This window comes from Agelaius phoeniceus, chromosome Z (genome assembly GCF_051311805.1).
Source record: "Agelaius phoeniceus isolate bAgePho1 chromosome Z, bAgePho1.hap1, whole genome shotgun sequence".
Taxonomy (NCBI): domain Eukaryota; kingdom Metazoa; phylum Chordata; class Aves; order Passeriformes; family Icteridae; genus Agelaius; species Agelaius phoeniceus.
This window is the reverse complement of record NC_135303.1, coordinates 43,951,997-43,965,932: the sequence shown is the minus strand read 5'-3', so window position 1 is coordinate 43,965,932 and position 13,936 is coordinate 43,951,997. Positions and strand designations below refer to the sequence as shown.

At 48.8% G+C, this 13,936-nt stretch overlaps 1 protein-coding gene across 1 annotated transcript; it reads right to left on the bottom strand.

Moving 5' to 3' along the window:
• Positions 1–5,116: 5,116 nt before the first annotated feature.
• On the bottom strand, positions 5,117–13,702 carry LOC143692215 (uncharacterized). Its single transcript, XM_077171892.1, has 4 exons — positions 13,265–13,702; positions 13,053–13,159; positions 10,637–10,740; positions 5,117–7,261 (listed from the first exon to the last, which is right to left on the bottom strand). Exon 4 carries the CDS (start codon positions 7,243–7,245, stop codon positions 5,875–5,877), a length of 1,371 nt encoding a protein of 456 aa, XP_077028007.1. The 5' UTR covers positions 7,246–7,261; positions 10,637–10,740; positions 13,053–13,159; positions 13,265–13,702; the 3' UTR covers positions 5,117–5,874.
• Between the last annotated feature and the right edge of the window lie 234 nt (positions 13,703–13,936).

Here is a 13,936-nt window from a genome sequence, read left to right as displayed (position 1 = left end):
TGTGGAGAGGACCACTGCAGATTTGGAGACCATGCCATTTTTTTAAGATCTGTAGGAGATAGCTTTTCACCTGCAAGTTCACAACTTGGCAAGTTTTATCACATAACTGAGTGGGAGTACCTATTGGTACATATTGATATTAGTACATATTAATAATCTGAGGAAAAATAGTGGAGGGTATTAGAGGGTGGGTAAGAGCTCCACAGTTTCGTGTTTTTACAATAGTGGTGGGAGTACATGTGTTTGTGAATGTGAATGCATACACATACAGACTTAATCTTTATATAGTTTTTTATACAGCAATTTTTCTGAGCACACCCCAAATACACACAAAGGTAGAGGATCAAAATATTCTCTCCCCACTCTCTAGGCTCTCTGATTCCACTTCTCTTTCAGTATGCTACAGCTTTTCAGGATCCAGGAGCAGGAGTGCATGTTTATTTGTTCAGATTTTTATGAAGGTTATGGTGAAAAAATGGGTTTTGTGGGCCCGTCCTTCCTCTCATCCCCACTAGTTATTCCCAGTACTTGAAGCAAAGATTGAAAGACATCCAGAAACAATGGTAGAGTCAAGACAAAAGATTTCATAGATGAGTATCTCTATTCTCTGTAGCTACCTGGAGAGTCACTGAATTGTTTCCTTTGCCCCCAAGGATGCTGGAGATGGTACATTCTCATTTTAGTGGGATTTAATTTTCTAGGGATTAAATTGTTTGATTAAATTGTTTCAGGCTTTATGTCTGTAGGTATACTCTACTCCAGCCTGGAATTTTTTTTCTTTTGTTCTCATTTTTTTTCCTTCTTTCTATGCACCTGTTGCTGACTATTGATCTAAACCTGTGGATTTAAGGTGACAAAGTTACATGAGCTGCACTTGTTTTAAATGCATCATAAAGCTGGAAACTATAAAGAATGCCATTTCTTAGTGTCTGGGTAAGTATTTTTATGTCACAGCAGAAAAGTGGAGATCAGGGTTTCCAGATAACAGGTTACCTGTGATTATTTTTCTGCTAGGTGTCAAGTTTCAATTAACCTTTAAAAATTAATAAATAAAATATGCAAAATATTTTTTAAAATTATACAGATTGATGTATTTAATTTTCCTGTGCTTTTAATCTGCGTTCAGCTACAAAATTGGTGTGCATGGCTGCCCATCCAGTCCAGATGGGTGTTCCTCATTCTGTTGCTGATTTCAATCCTTACTTGAAAAATAGTCCTTATATTATTTCCTATGTGAAGATTTTTTGCTGTCAGGGGAATGTGGTTGTTGTACTGTGTTCTGTTAAAGTTGGACTGTTCTGTTCCCCCTTTGTTTGGTAATGGTTCTGCCCCGCTTCTCCCTCCCCTCCCTGTTAGTGTCTGTTACCCTAACCCCACCCCAGTTGTCATTGTATCTTTTAAAACTCCTCCCCGGTTTCCCTAGAAACCAATGTATCCTTTCCACAGCCCCTCCCCAGTGCCCTGCCAGTCACTCTCCATTCCCACCTTTTTTGCTAGAAGTTTCCAGCTGGAGAGTTGGATGATTGGTCCAGGGACTGGGGCCCCTCCTCAGAATTGTCCCCATTGGTGTTTTCCCCATGTCAGTGCTTTGGATCCCACTCACCACTGTGTCTTTATTGGTCCAGGGACTGGCACCTCCCTTACATCCTCCACCCTTTAAAAACTGCTGTAGTCCCTCCCCCTCCCTGTCTTCTCCTGCTGGCTCCTCTAGGATTCATTAAAGCTGGGATTAACCGCAGTTGGAGTCCGCCCTCTTATTCCGCTGGTTGCGGCTTCGATACGGCCTCGTCCTGCACAAGGCAACGCCTACAGCTGCAACGCTGGGCGCTTGCCTGAGGCGCTGTCCTGAAGCCAAGCTATGGGGACAAGTGCCCCCTGTGCTGCTAGCGGTGCTGGCCAGCTAGCCGGACGTCTCTCTCGCAGCCGCACTGCTGCACATGGTATTGCTGTCGTACCTGTGGTAGTCCTGTCTTACCCTGGAAGTTGAAACCTTCACATTCTTAATATTAAGCTGTAGTTTTTCGTCTTGCTAAGTGATGTATTTCATGTGGTTCCAAGGACCTGTGAACCTTCAGGTTTCTCAGATGGACTTGGACTTGCTCCTCTCCTAGAGCGGGTCATTCTACATTCTCCCAGTCTCTGCCTTTGCCTTCAGCAAATTAATAAATTTAGCCTACCAATGTAGGGGTTCTTTCTAAATTTGTTTGACTAAAATAGTGATGAGCATTACTGGTTAAGAGAAGAAGGGCACTCATGGTGGAATCATAATTTAGTTAAAATGCTGATGCTTAACAGTCAAGAATGTAAGAGACAGTCCATATCCATCGACTTGGTGGTAGGTTCTGTTGATATTTCTGTGAAAAACTGGTACAGTTTTAAGTAAAGCAAATGAAAAGCAAGGTAACAGTTCTGCATTTTGTCAGTTAGGAATCCCATGTCTTTTGTGTTTTCCATAAAGATGTTTTCTTATTTTTCTTCATGCTTCTAACAAATAGCTCTATCTTAACTGATTTGGAAATAGTTTGCCTGAAGATCTCACTTGTTCAGTTCTACAGAAAATACATTTTTATTTTGTTTAGTAAATTAGAGCACCTAATCACTGGTCAAATGCTGCTTGCATTTTAGCATCATGGAAATTACATGGATTTGTAATTAAACACATTTTCATGGTATGTCTTACAAGTGAAAACTCTGTATTAGAAGCAATCATAGTGTTTTTCTCACTATATTGTTTGACTGTACTTAGGTCTACCTTGCAAGAGCATGACAAAGTCAATCTGAATTAGCACAATGTAGCACTTAGTAGCCAATGGGTTTGAGAAAAATTGAGATCATCAAATTCAGTGTGTTAGTTCTTCCATGATACTTGATCAACTTCTAGCTGTCACTGCTTCTGAGAGTTTTGAATTGATTGCTAAGTATGAGGAAAGTTATATTGAAAAGATAGAAGAATGAACAGTGTAGGAAAAAAATGAAGACACAGAGGAAACAGTCAACAACTTGTTGAACCATTTATAGCACAAACTGAAAAGGAACTAGTGAAAGTACAAACTGGGGCTTGAGGAGGATGTTCAGGAAAGCAGATGAGGAGGGAGAATGAGCACAAAGGAGTAGTTAAATTTAAAAAATGTGAGCAGTATTAAAATGTAAGATTTTATAAGAAATGAAAAATTGTGAGGCAAGGTAACATCTCGAAAAAAGTTACTGGGGAAAGCTGCAAGATATATATTTTTTTCCTATTAAGTAAATGAAATGCTGTAACATGATATAGAAAAAAATACCAAAGTGTGTGAAATGACCCATTTGATTGAGACAGTGTGCATTACCATCTTAGTGGTTCTGCAAGGCTGCTAAAAGGGCTCTTTGTGATTCAAGCTGGAGACAACTATGCTGAAATCCGAATATATAGACAGATAACCTTAATAAGTAACTTCTACCAGGAATACTCTTATGGAAGTCAGCAGAGATAATTGTGGCATGAGACTCCATATTGTGTAAGGATAATGCAGTCTGACTTATTAATCTGAAAAACTGCTGGTGACAGGAGCAGAACAGCCCAATCAGTATGGAACCAAAGATTATTCCCAAGAAATTCAGTTGTCATTGGTGACAAAGTAGCTAATCTAGATAGTTACTGTGAACATGACAGCTGTGGTAATAAATGACTGAATATTTGCTGAACTGTTGTTTATACATGAAATCTTGTTTTACAGTGATAGAAATCTCATTATTATAAACCCTGAGTAAGAGTACCTGTGTGAAAGAAGAGGACTGAAGACTAAACTTAATAAAATGTAGAAGTGACTGCTTGCTTGCCTCAGCAGGCTGAGGGTGGCTCTGCCATAGCACCCACATCTCCTTCTCTGATCTCGGACCCTACCTCCTGGGGGATCACCAGCAAAGGACCAGCCTGCAAGTCATGGGAGGCACACTTTGCTTCTGGGTGAGAGAGGCACTGAGTGTACCATATTGTCACAGGCATTGTGCACATATCCAGCAGGAATTGGTATGGAGCAGAGCAGGTGCCAAGGGCTAGCTGCAATTCTGGGCATTCAGCCAACTGTGTTAGCCCATTTCCTTTTGAGCAGTGGATATTTGGATGTTCCCATGATTGCTCATGGCAAGAACGAGCCAGCAGCTAATAAGGGTAGTGGTACATTCTTGCTGAGAAATAGCAAATGGTGAGGAATTTTGCAATGAAGGTTTTTCCTGGGGCACATCCATTTGTGAGCCAGCTCTGATATGGTGGGCATTTCCATGGCATTTCCTCCCATAAGTGGGCAGGAGGAGCTGTCATTGGTTCTCTGTGCACCAGACAAGTCTGTTAAATGTCAGGCAATCAGCAAAGACACTCCCCTCTGCTTTGCCACCCTGATATCAGCCAGGGACATCTGTTCACTGGCTCTGTTTGTGTAGGAATGTAGTTGTGTCCGTATGTTAGTGTTTGGAAAGTGTAGACTAATAAATTCTGATACATGTTAATAAATTTAATTTTTATAAATTTACATGTGCTTATGAGCTTGAGACCATCAAAGGTAGAGTTACGTGGGAATGAATACTCTGCTAAAAGGGACATTGTTTCTAGCTGGGTTTCCTACAAAGTCCTTGTGGAAATGATCCCTTTTTTGAGTGTGTGCCTATATCATCCTGTATTTTTTTTTTATTTTACTCACTTTGGGACAGGCTATTCTTCCTTTTTTTAATCTAGGGCAATTTCAGTAGTCCAGCTTTCAAAAGCAAACTTTCAAAAAGCTTCTCTGGAAGTGAGCTGCAGTACTGAGGTCAGAGGAATAGATCAGGGACAGGTAAAGGGACAGAAATCTTTTAACTAGGCACTGTTGAGAAGGAGAAATATCATTGAGAATATCTAAGCCCAGCAGATCAGAAATAGGTTCAGTTAGAACTGTTGATTAGTCCATTTTATTGGGTGAAAATATACAACTCTAAAGGTATATAGTCATATAATAGTCATATATATTTAGTACTAGAATAATCTGCCTATATATATATATATATACATATACATATATATGTATACACACACCTATATATCTCTGTATTTAAGGATATGACTGTGTGTGTATGTATGTATGTATAAATTTGACTGTAGAGCAAACATCGAGAATAGCTGATCTACTTAGTTTAAACTATACAAATCTACTGCATCTCAGTAATTGGGAAGGCAAAAAAGGGGAGATTATTTCATAACATGGAGCAGTGTGGCCGGTAGAGCACGCCCAGGCTAGATGACCAGCCTGTCTTCAGCCAATGGGGCGCTTCCCCAACTCGAAGCCGGGTACCGTGCCTAAGGCGATAATCCGCCTTGAGGACGTTGGCCGCTGACCTCCAACCCGCAGGAAAGAAGAGGCGTCTCTCAGGGTCTCGGTGTAATCGGGTTTATTAGGCCCCAGAGGGACCAAACACTCCCAATGAGTCCAGGGGATGAGAGCTGAGAGTCCGGAGGGGAGGAAAACCTCGGGTTATAAAGAAGGTGGGAGGGGAGGGGGGTAACAAATCAGGAGAGAGAAGGGAAGGATACATTGAGGATTGACATAAGGACAAAACCAATCATTCATAACTAAAGGAGGGGCCCCGGCCCCTGAGCCAATCACCCGACACCCTGGCCAGAAGCTTCTGGAAAAAGAGGCAGGGGTGCCGAGTGACAGGCAGGCAACTGGGGGTGGAGAAGTAAAAGGATACATGCTGTAACCATGGAAGTTGGGGAGGGGTTTGGGGATTGACAGATAACTGAGTTAGGACAGGACCTTTTAACATGACAATGGGGGTGAACAGAACAAACTCAAAATGAACCACAACATCTCCCCCTTTTTTGTTTAAAAAGAAAAAAAAGGACCAGCAGGCGCATAATGTAGTTTAAACTGAGGTTTGGGCCTGCTCCATTTCGCTTGAGCTCGGGCAGATGTCATCGGAGCCTTGGTGTTCCAAGGAGGCAGAATCCCAGTCCTCGCCGCTTTCTTCGGGGACTTCTACCCGGCTCACGTCTGGAATGGCTGTGGCTCTAGCGATAAGTCTTTTGACCTGCCCCCAGACAATGGAGCAGGCAACTAAAACAACAAATAAATCTAGGAGAGATGAAAGGATAGTTTTTAAAATGCACCCTGCCCAGCTTGACAGTCCCCATCCTTTGAAGAGGTCCCCCAGCCAGTCTGATGCCTGTTGTTTTATCTCATGGACGAGGCCTTGCATTTTGTCGATGGCCACCCTCACGTCCTCGGCCCGTGATGACAAGTTCAGGCAGCAGAGGCCCTCAAATTCCTCGCAGCGATGGTGCTGTAGTAGCAACAGGAAATCAATCGCTGCGCGATTTTGTAAAGTCGCCTTCCTCGTTATTTCCTCGTCTGTAAGGAGGTCCGAAAGCGTAGCTGACGTCAAATTGGCTTGCTTGACCACCCAACACTCTAGGCGGGCCAATTCGCCTAGAGACTTGGCCACTGACACCCAGGGTAAAAACAGGGTGATGGCTACAATTTTCGGCTTTGACCAATGTTCAATTTGGGAGTCGCAATGCGGATCGAGATCTTTAAGATCTCTTTTGGGACGGGTCAAATTCGGATGGACTCTTTTCAGTTTCCAATCACGAATTTGGGTCATGTTGGGGGTAAGCAGCGACAGCTGCCCTAAAGCACAGGGACCTCTGACCAGGCGAATGGGGATGCCTGCCCATGCTCGGTCTCCACAAATAAAAAAGATCCCCCGGGGTAGGGACAATGGCTTGCTGCCCAGGGTGGATGTGAGTGGTATTTCGACGGCCATCTGGCACCACTGGGCAGCCTCATATTCGGTTTTTGATGGCTTCAACCATGTGTACCTACTGTCCCAGGGGCAAGGGGCAAAATGAAACAAGAAACAAATGGGGGCGTTGGAGGACCCGAGCAGATCGAGTTCTGGAGGTTCGGAACTCAAAGGGACCAGCCCCTTGATCCCGTCCCTCCAGACATCCTGAACATTGACTGACGGGGAAAGGGTTCCGGACACAAGTGGGGCGAGGGTAAAGTTGAAAGGGGAGGGAAGCTCATTAGGGGAGAGAGGGATCCCCACGAGGCAGGACGACATCGGGTCCTCTGCTGATCCCATGTCTAAACAGATGTGCTCTTGGCCGAGGGCGTTTGCGAGGGTGCGCCAGACATTGGCCTTGGGCTGGGGGACGATCCACGGGCCCGCCGGTGGAGTGAGCGTCCCGAGGAGGATAGCTGTCAAGATGGTCATGACGTGGGTCAGGTTCATGCTTGCTGGGGAGCAACTGAAAGCAAACAAAAGAGGCAAGCATAAGAAATAAATCTGGATAAGGTCCTGCCCAGGGCAGGGAAAGGGTTAGGGTTGATTCGGTTCCAGCTCTGGGAGCTTCTGCCGCCGCCGCCAACAAGCCTCCTCGACCTGCCTCACCTCTTCTGCCACTTGAACCTTCCCAGGGCGGAAGGGCCTGACCCATTTAGCTGGAATCCATCTCGGCCCTGAGGGGGTGGACACACAAGCGTATCCCCTCCCCCAGGTGACGAGATCAAAGGGCCCTTCCGTTTTCCAGGTCTCCGGATCTTTAATCAGAACCGGAGGCCTGGCCCTAGGCTGCAGCTGCTCATGTCTCCCGAAGTGTCTCGTAATGGGTGGGTTCAGATTTTCAAAGGAGCAATTTAGAAAATTAATGGTGAACAATGCCCTTGAGAGACGGATGTGGGGGGACTCCACCTTCACTGCCGTGCGTTGTTGGTCTAATACTCCTTTGAGGCTCTGGTGGGCCCTCTCCACCACGGCTTGGCCTGTCAGGGAATAGGGGATGCCGGTCTTGTGCTCTGTTCCCCATTGCTGCAGGAAGCTACGCAGCTCCCTGGATTTATACGCTGGGCTGTTGTCTGTTTTGATCACCTTGGGGATGCCCAGGACAGCGAATTCCTGTACCAGATGTTTCTCACAGTCCGCTGCCCTTTCCCCTGTGTGGGCAGAGGCATAGACTGCGCCGGAGAAAGTATCCACAGATACATGGACAAACTGGAGTCAGCCAAATGAAGGGATGTGTGTCACATCCATCTGCCACACCTCGCAGCTGGATAGTCCTCGGGGGTTAGCTCCTAGAGGTATTGACAGGAGCTGGTGGGACTGGCACTGGGGACATGTAGCCACAATCGCCTTGGCCTGTTCGCGCGTAAGGTGAAATTGCTGAACAAGGCCAGGGGCGTTTTGATAGAACTGCTGGTGGCTGATCTTTGCTTGACTGAACAGATCAGGGAGCGGGGCCGCCTGAACTGGAGCGGCAAGGGCGTCGGCACGCCTGTTGCCCTCCGCAATGAACCCCGGCAAATCGGTATGCGATCTGACATGCATCACATAGAAAGGTTGCTCTCGGTGGGAGACTAAAGTTACGAGCTTGGAGAGCAAGTTAAACAAAGGAATGTTTGACACCTCTTGCAAAACAGCATTTTCTGCTCTGGATACTACACCTGCTACATATGCCAAATCAGTAACCAGATTAAATGGTTCAGAGAACCTCTCAAAAGCTCTGACAACAGCGTCCAACTCAGCAACTTGAGGTGAACCTTCTACCTCGGTGACATCTGCCTCCCACCGCTGAGTTTGAGGATCCTTCCAAGTCATGACTGACTTGTGGGATGCTCCAGACGCGTCTGTAAAAACTGTCAAAGCGTTTAGAGGGGTTCTACTCTGAATCCATTTTGTTGTTAAGGTAAATTGAACATCTTGATTAAATAATTTATGGGCCGGCCGATCTACTGCAATTTGGCCGGTGTAGCTATCCAAAGCTAGTTGGAGCATTTCACTAATCTCAAAAAGATGGTCAAACATTTTTCTTTTGAGATGGCCCGAGTCGAATTTAAGAGGAATGTGAATGCATTCAAAGTCACAACCTGCCAGCTCTCTGATCCGGGATCTTGCCTTTCGGATCAATTCTGCCACCAGCTCAGATGGCTGTGTCATCCTTTTGGACCTGTGGTGGCTGAGGAAAACCCACTCTATGATTAAGAGGGGATCCCCCGAGCCTCGGTCCTTGCCTTTGATTGTATGGTCCCACTGAAAAATCACCCCATGGAGGTGTGGCAGCTTATCTAAAATGATGAATTTAAATGGCAGGCCCGGCTGACATCTGTGGGCCTGCCTGGCCGAAATGGAATCTTGGATTTTCTCCAGCACTGTCTGGGCCTCTGGGGTAAGGGACCTTGGAGAACTAAGCTCCTCTCCCCCTTTCAATAAATTGAAAAGGGGGACAAGGTCTTCAGTTGGGATACCTAGCCAAGGCCTTACCCAATTTAAGAACCCACACAGTTGGTGGACATCCGCCAGGTTCTTTATATTGGTTTTAATAGCCAATTTTTGTGTCACAATGGTCCGCTTTGTTATCCCCAGACCCAGGTATTTTCAAGGTGGCATCCGCTGAATCTTGTGCTGCTGTAGCTCGAACCCTGCAGCAACCAATGCATCGATTGTCAGGTCAAGCGTGTGGGTAAGTAGGTCATCGGTCGGAGCACAAATCAAGATATCATCCATATAATGGTGAATGATGGCATCTTTTGCGGCTGCACGAACTGGGGACGGCAAGGAAGCGACGTACCATTGGCAGATCACTGGGCTGCTCTTCACACCTTGTGGAAGGACCTGCCAATGGTAGCGCTTGCTTGGGGCTTCACGGTTGATGGCAGGAACCGTGAAGGCAAAACGCGGAGCATCATCCGGGTGTAAGGGAATTTGAAAGAAACAATCTTTTATGTCAATGACAGCCAGATTCCAATTTCGGGGGAGCATTTTAGGGGACGGCATCCCTGGTTGGAGAGGCCCCATTCAACAATGATGTTGTTAATTTGACGGAGGTCGTGAAGGAGCCGCCACTTGTCTTTGTTGGGTTTCTTGATGACAAACACCGGGGAGTTCCACTCGGACATGGTCTCCACCAGGTTGCCCTTCAGTAGCTACTCCTTGACGAGCTCGTTGAGCGCCCCTAATTTTTGCTTGTTGAGCGGCCACTGCACTACCTGTACTGGTTTATCAGATTTCCAATTCAGCTTCCAGGTAGGGCGCTCTTCAGTGACCGCTGCCCGAAAAACCTGGGGAGTCGCTGGGAGGTCAATTCAGGCTCCCCACTGGGCAAGGAGGTCTCTCCCCAACAGGGTTCCGTGTAGTCTAACATGAATGGGCGTACTGAAGCCAATTGCCCATCCGGCCCCATAATTTGCACGGTGTTCCTGGATTGACGAGCCAATTGTAAGCCCCCGACACCTCGGATGTGACCCGACGCATCCTGCAATTCCCAATGTGACGGCCATTCCCATGAAGGAATGATCGTCACATCTGCCCCTGTGTCCAACAAGCCTCGAAGCGGCTTTTGCTCCCTCCCTTTCAAAAGTTGGCAGGTGATTCGCGGTCTTTCTTGCCCCAAGACTTGGGCCCAGGCTACTGTTGGGCCCTGGTTGTCGGATGCGGCAGACCCCGGGACCCAAGTCAGCTCAGGAACAGGAATTGCTTGCGCAATCACCTGTCCCTTGGGCAAGAACAAGGTGGGGTTGGACACAGTACAGCCCAATGGCGAACTGTCCCGGGTCTGATGTTAGGAGACCCGGGATAATGTTCACCTCTAATGGAGTGTGTTTTGTGTCTCTGACGACAATGTACTTACACTTGATCCACCCCCAGTTTCCTGAGCACTCTGGGCAGACCGAGACCAGATGGAAATTGGAGTCTTGGAGATGAAGTGGCTCCGTGAGCTGCAGCCTGAAAGGCCTAGAGACAGAAGAGGTGGTCAGAATCGGTTTAGATTGGAGGCATAATAAACATGACAAGTCCGGTGTATTAGAGTCAGTCCGGTTGGCGGCAAACGGCGGTCTCTCTGTTCTCCCCTCCCTGCTGGATGTTATGAGGCCCGCCTTATTTCTGTCATTGCGCAGGGGGGAGCTACGCTCGGAAACTAGTTTTTTGGCGAGGGCTTCCCCCGAAGCCCCTGCCCTCTCTTAAACTCATAAAACTCCCTCTGCAAGGGGCAATCGGGCATCCAGTGCCCTAGCTTCCACAAAGGTGGCATGAGGAAGCTTTTGCGGCGGAGGATCCGGAAGCAGGCGGGCGGCGCGATGTCTCCTGGAAGGCGTCGTCTGGTGGATCTCTGGCGGCGTTGACTCTGGGTGCTGGCTTGCTCCTCCTCTCGCATTCCCTGGCTGGTGACAACCTGACTTTCCAGGCACAGACTTCCAGCATGTCTTGCAGCGTGGGGGGGAGGGTGCATGGGCAGACTAAGGATGGTGTCCCGGCACGCAGCGTTGGCATTCGCGGACGCCACTTCCTTTAGGATGTGATCTTGGGCAACCTCACTCCCCACTTGCAGATCCACCGCCTTGCGTAGTCTTTCTACGAAGTCCATGAATGACTCATCGGTGCCCTGGAAAGTCTTGGAATATGAAAGGAGAGGAGCCGCCCCTGGCAATGCCAAGAACGCCTTCTCCACTGCCCTGGCCAACTCCCAGAGAGCCTCCGGGGGGATGGCACTCGCCTGCAGGTGCCCATCTACCCAGTTCCGTGTTCCCGGTCCCTAGGAGCTGATCTATGGAGAGGACATTCCCCATTGTGTCCAAGCCTGTGTGGGGCTGCTCCCACAACGAGGGGAGAGCTTCTGTCACCTCCCTCTTCCAGGCCCCTTCCCACATGACCCGCTCGGTGGGATTGAGCAGGCATGTGAAGAGGCGCCTAAGGTCAGAGGGGGTGATGTCAGCTTCCGATAGGGTGGCCTGAACATTCCCTGTCTGCATGTCCTACCCTCCCCCTCTGGATGGTAAATGACCGGGGCCACAGATGGAACGGCAGCAGGCCCCAGCAGGCCCCGGTTCTCGGTTCCCCGTCTTCCCCCCCCCCCCCCCCCCCCCCCCCGCCCCTGGAACTCGAACCTGGGAACCGGAAGGGGGAGCATGGGAACCGGAAGAGAGGAGGGTAGGGGCGTGGCAGGGAACTTGGGCTGGGCGGTTAGGTGTTTGAGTGCCCACCCAGGAGGAGGAGTCAGGGGGCGGGACTTCTTACAACACAGGGGGAGGAGAAACAGGAGGTGGAAAGGTGGAAAGGGAGGAACCATGGATGGGAGGAGCTGTGGGAGGGACCGTTAAAGGGGAGGACTCGGAAAGGAAGGAGGAGGGACCAGGAGGGAGGAGGGACGAAGGGGTGGACCATTGGGAGGGGCCGGAAGGCAGGAAGGGGTTGGAACTGGGAACAAAGGGATTCTGGGAAGGAGAAGGAGATTTTCCTGCCTTGGCCACGAGGCTACCTCCATCTTGAGCTCCATGGGAGCCATCTTGGGGAGATGGAGGGAGCTGGGGGTGAACTGGGGGTTTTTTAACTGGGGACTTGGGGACTGGGGCAAGGGGGGAAGGAGAGAAGAGGAGCCCCTAAAAGTCTGGCCAGGACTCTTAGGGCGGGGGGGCCAAGGATTCCGAGAGGAGCCAGGGAACTGGTGAACACCCTGCGCCGGGCTGGTGCGAGCTGCTCCTTTCAGAATCCTGGTTTTGGGTTGAGAGGAAAGGGAAAGAGGGTTAGGGGCAGAGGTAAAGGTAGAAGACGAACTGGGGCACAAACTAAAACTAACAGAAGGCTTTCCTGAGTTCACACTCGCTTTCAGAATCATCCGAATTTGCCGAATCCAAAAAGCAAATTGGGAAAGCGAGGTATCTCCTGACCTAATCAAACTTAATAATCTGTTGCTCGCTTTCTGCCAAAAGGCAGGGTCTTCGATTAGGTCAGGAGAGACTTCAGGGAACTGGGAAAGCAACCAACGTACTAATTTTTTAACTTCAGATTTGTTAACTTGAAAACCCCCCCCAACAAGGATTCCCACAAGTTGGTGATAAAGCCCCCTGTGGGCTGCCGAAAACTTCGCACCCATGTTTTAGATGTTAACAAAGGGCAGCCACTACAAAGCCCCCCCGTTCCAGTAAAGGCAGAAAGAAAAGAAATAAGGGAGCCACCCACCGGCCCCTGTCCAGAGAAAAGTAAAGAGAGAAACGGTGACGAAACACCGGAGAGAGAGGGACAGGGAGGGAAAAAGGAGAAAAACTCACAAAATCCGGCGGTGGCAAACAGAAAACTGGAACGCCGGGGGTCCTGCGGCCAAGACAACTCCTTGGTGGGTAGAGCTACCGTCTTGGATCCCCGGGGAGCGCCACCCCTAAAATGAGATCTGCTCTACCCTGGGGTAGTTCCACGGCCAGAGGGATTCCACGAATCCCGTCCGTGGGGTCCGGCGAACGGCGTCCTTTGACGCTCTACTCACCGTCTCGGTGGCTAGGAGCAGTCCGGAGGGGCCCTACGTTGGGCACCAGAACTGGAGCGGTGTGGCCGGTGGAGCACGCCCAGGCTAGATGACCAGCCCGTCTCCAGCCAATGGGGTGCTTCCCCAACTCGAAGCCGGGTACCGCGCCTAAGGCGATAATCTGCCTTGAGGATGTTGGCTGCTGAACTCCAGCCCGCAGGAAAGAAGAGGTGTCTCTCAGGGTCTCGGTGTAATCGGGTTTATTAGGCCCCAGAGGGACCAAACACTCCCAATGAATCCAGGGGATGAGAGCTGAGAGTCCCAAGGGGAGGAAAACCTCGGATTATAAAGAAGGTGGGAGGGGAGGGGGGTAACAAATCAGGAGAGAGAAGGGAAGGATACATTGAGGATTGACATAAGGACAAAACCAATCATTCATAACTAAAGGAGGGGCCCCGGCCTCTGAGCCAATCACCTGACACCCTGGCCAGAAGCTTCTGGAAAAAGAGGCAGGGGTGCCGAGTGACAGGCAGGCAACTGGGGGTGGAGAAGTAAAAGGATACATGCTGTAACCATGGAAGTTGGAGAGGGGTTTGGGGATTGACAGATAACTGAGTTAGGACAGGTCGTTTTGACATGACAATGGGGGTGAACAGAACAAACACAAAATGAACCACAACAATGACAGCTAAT

What these genes read in the sequence shown, in the direction of transcription:
- LOC143692215 (XM_077171892.1), bottom strand. Translation starts at nt 7,245, where the DNA reads ATGAACCTGACCCACGTCATGACCATCTTGACAGCTATCCTCCTCGGG.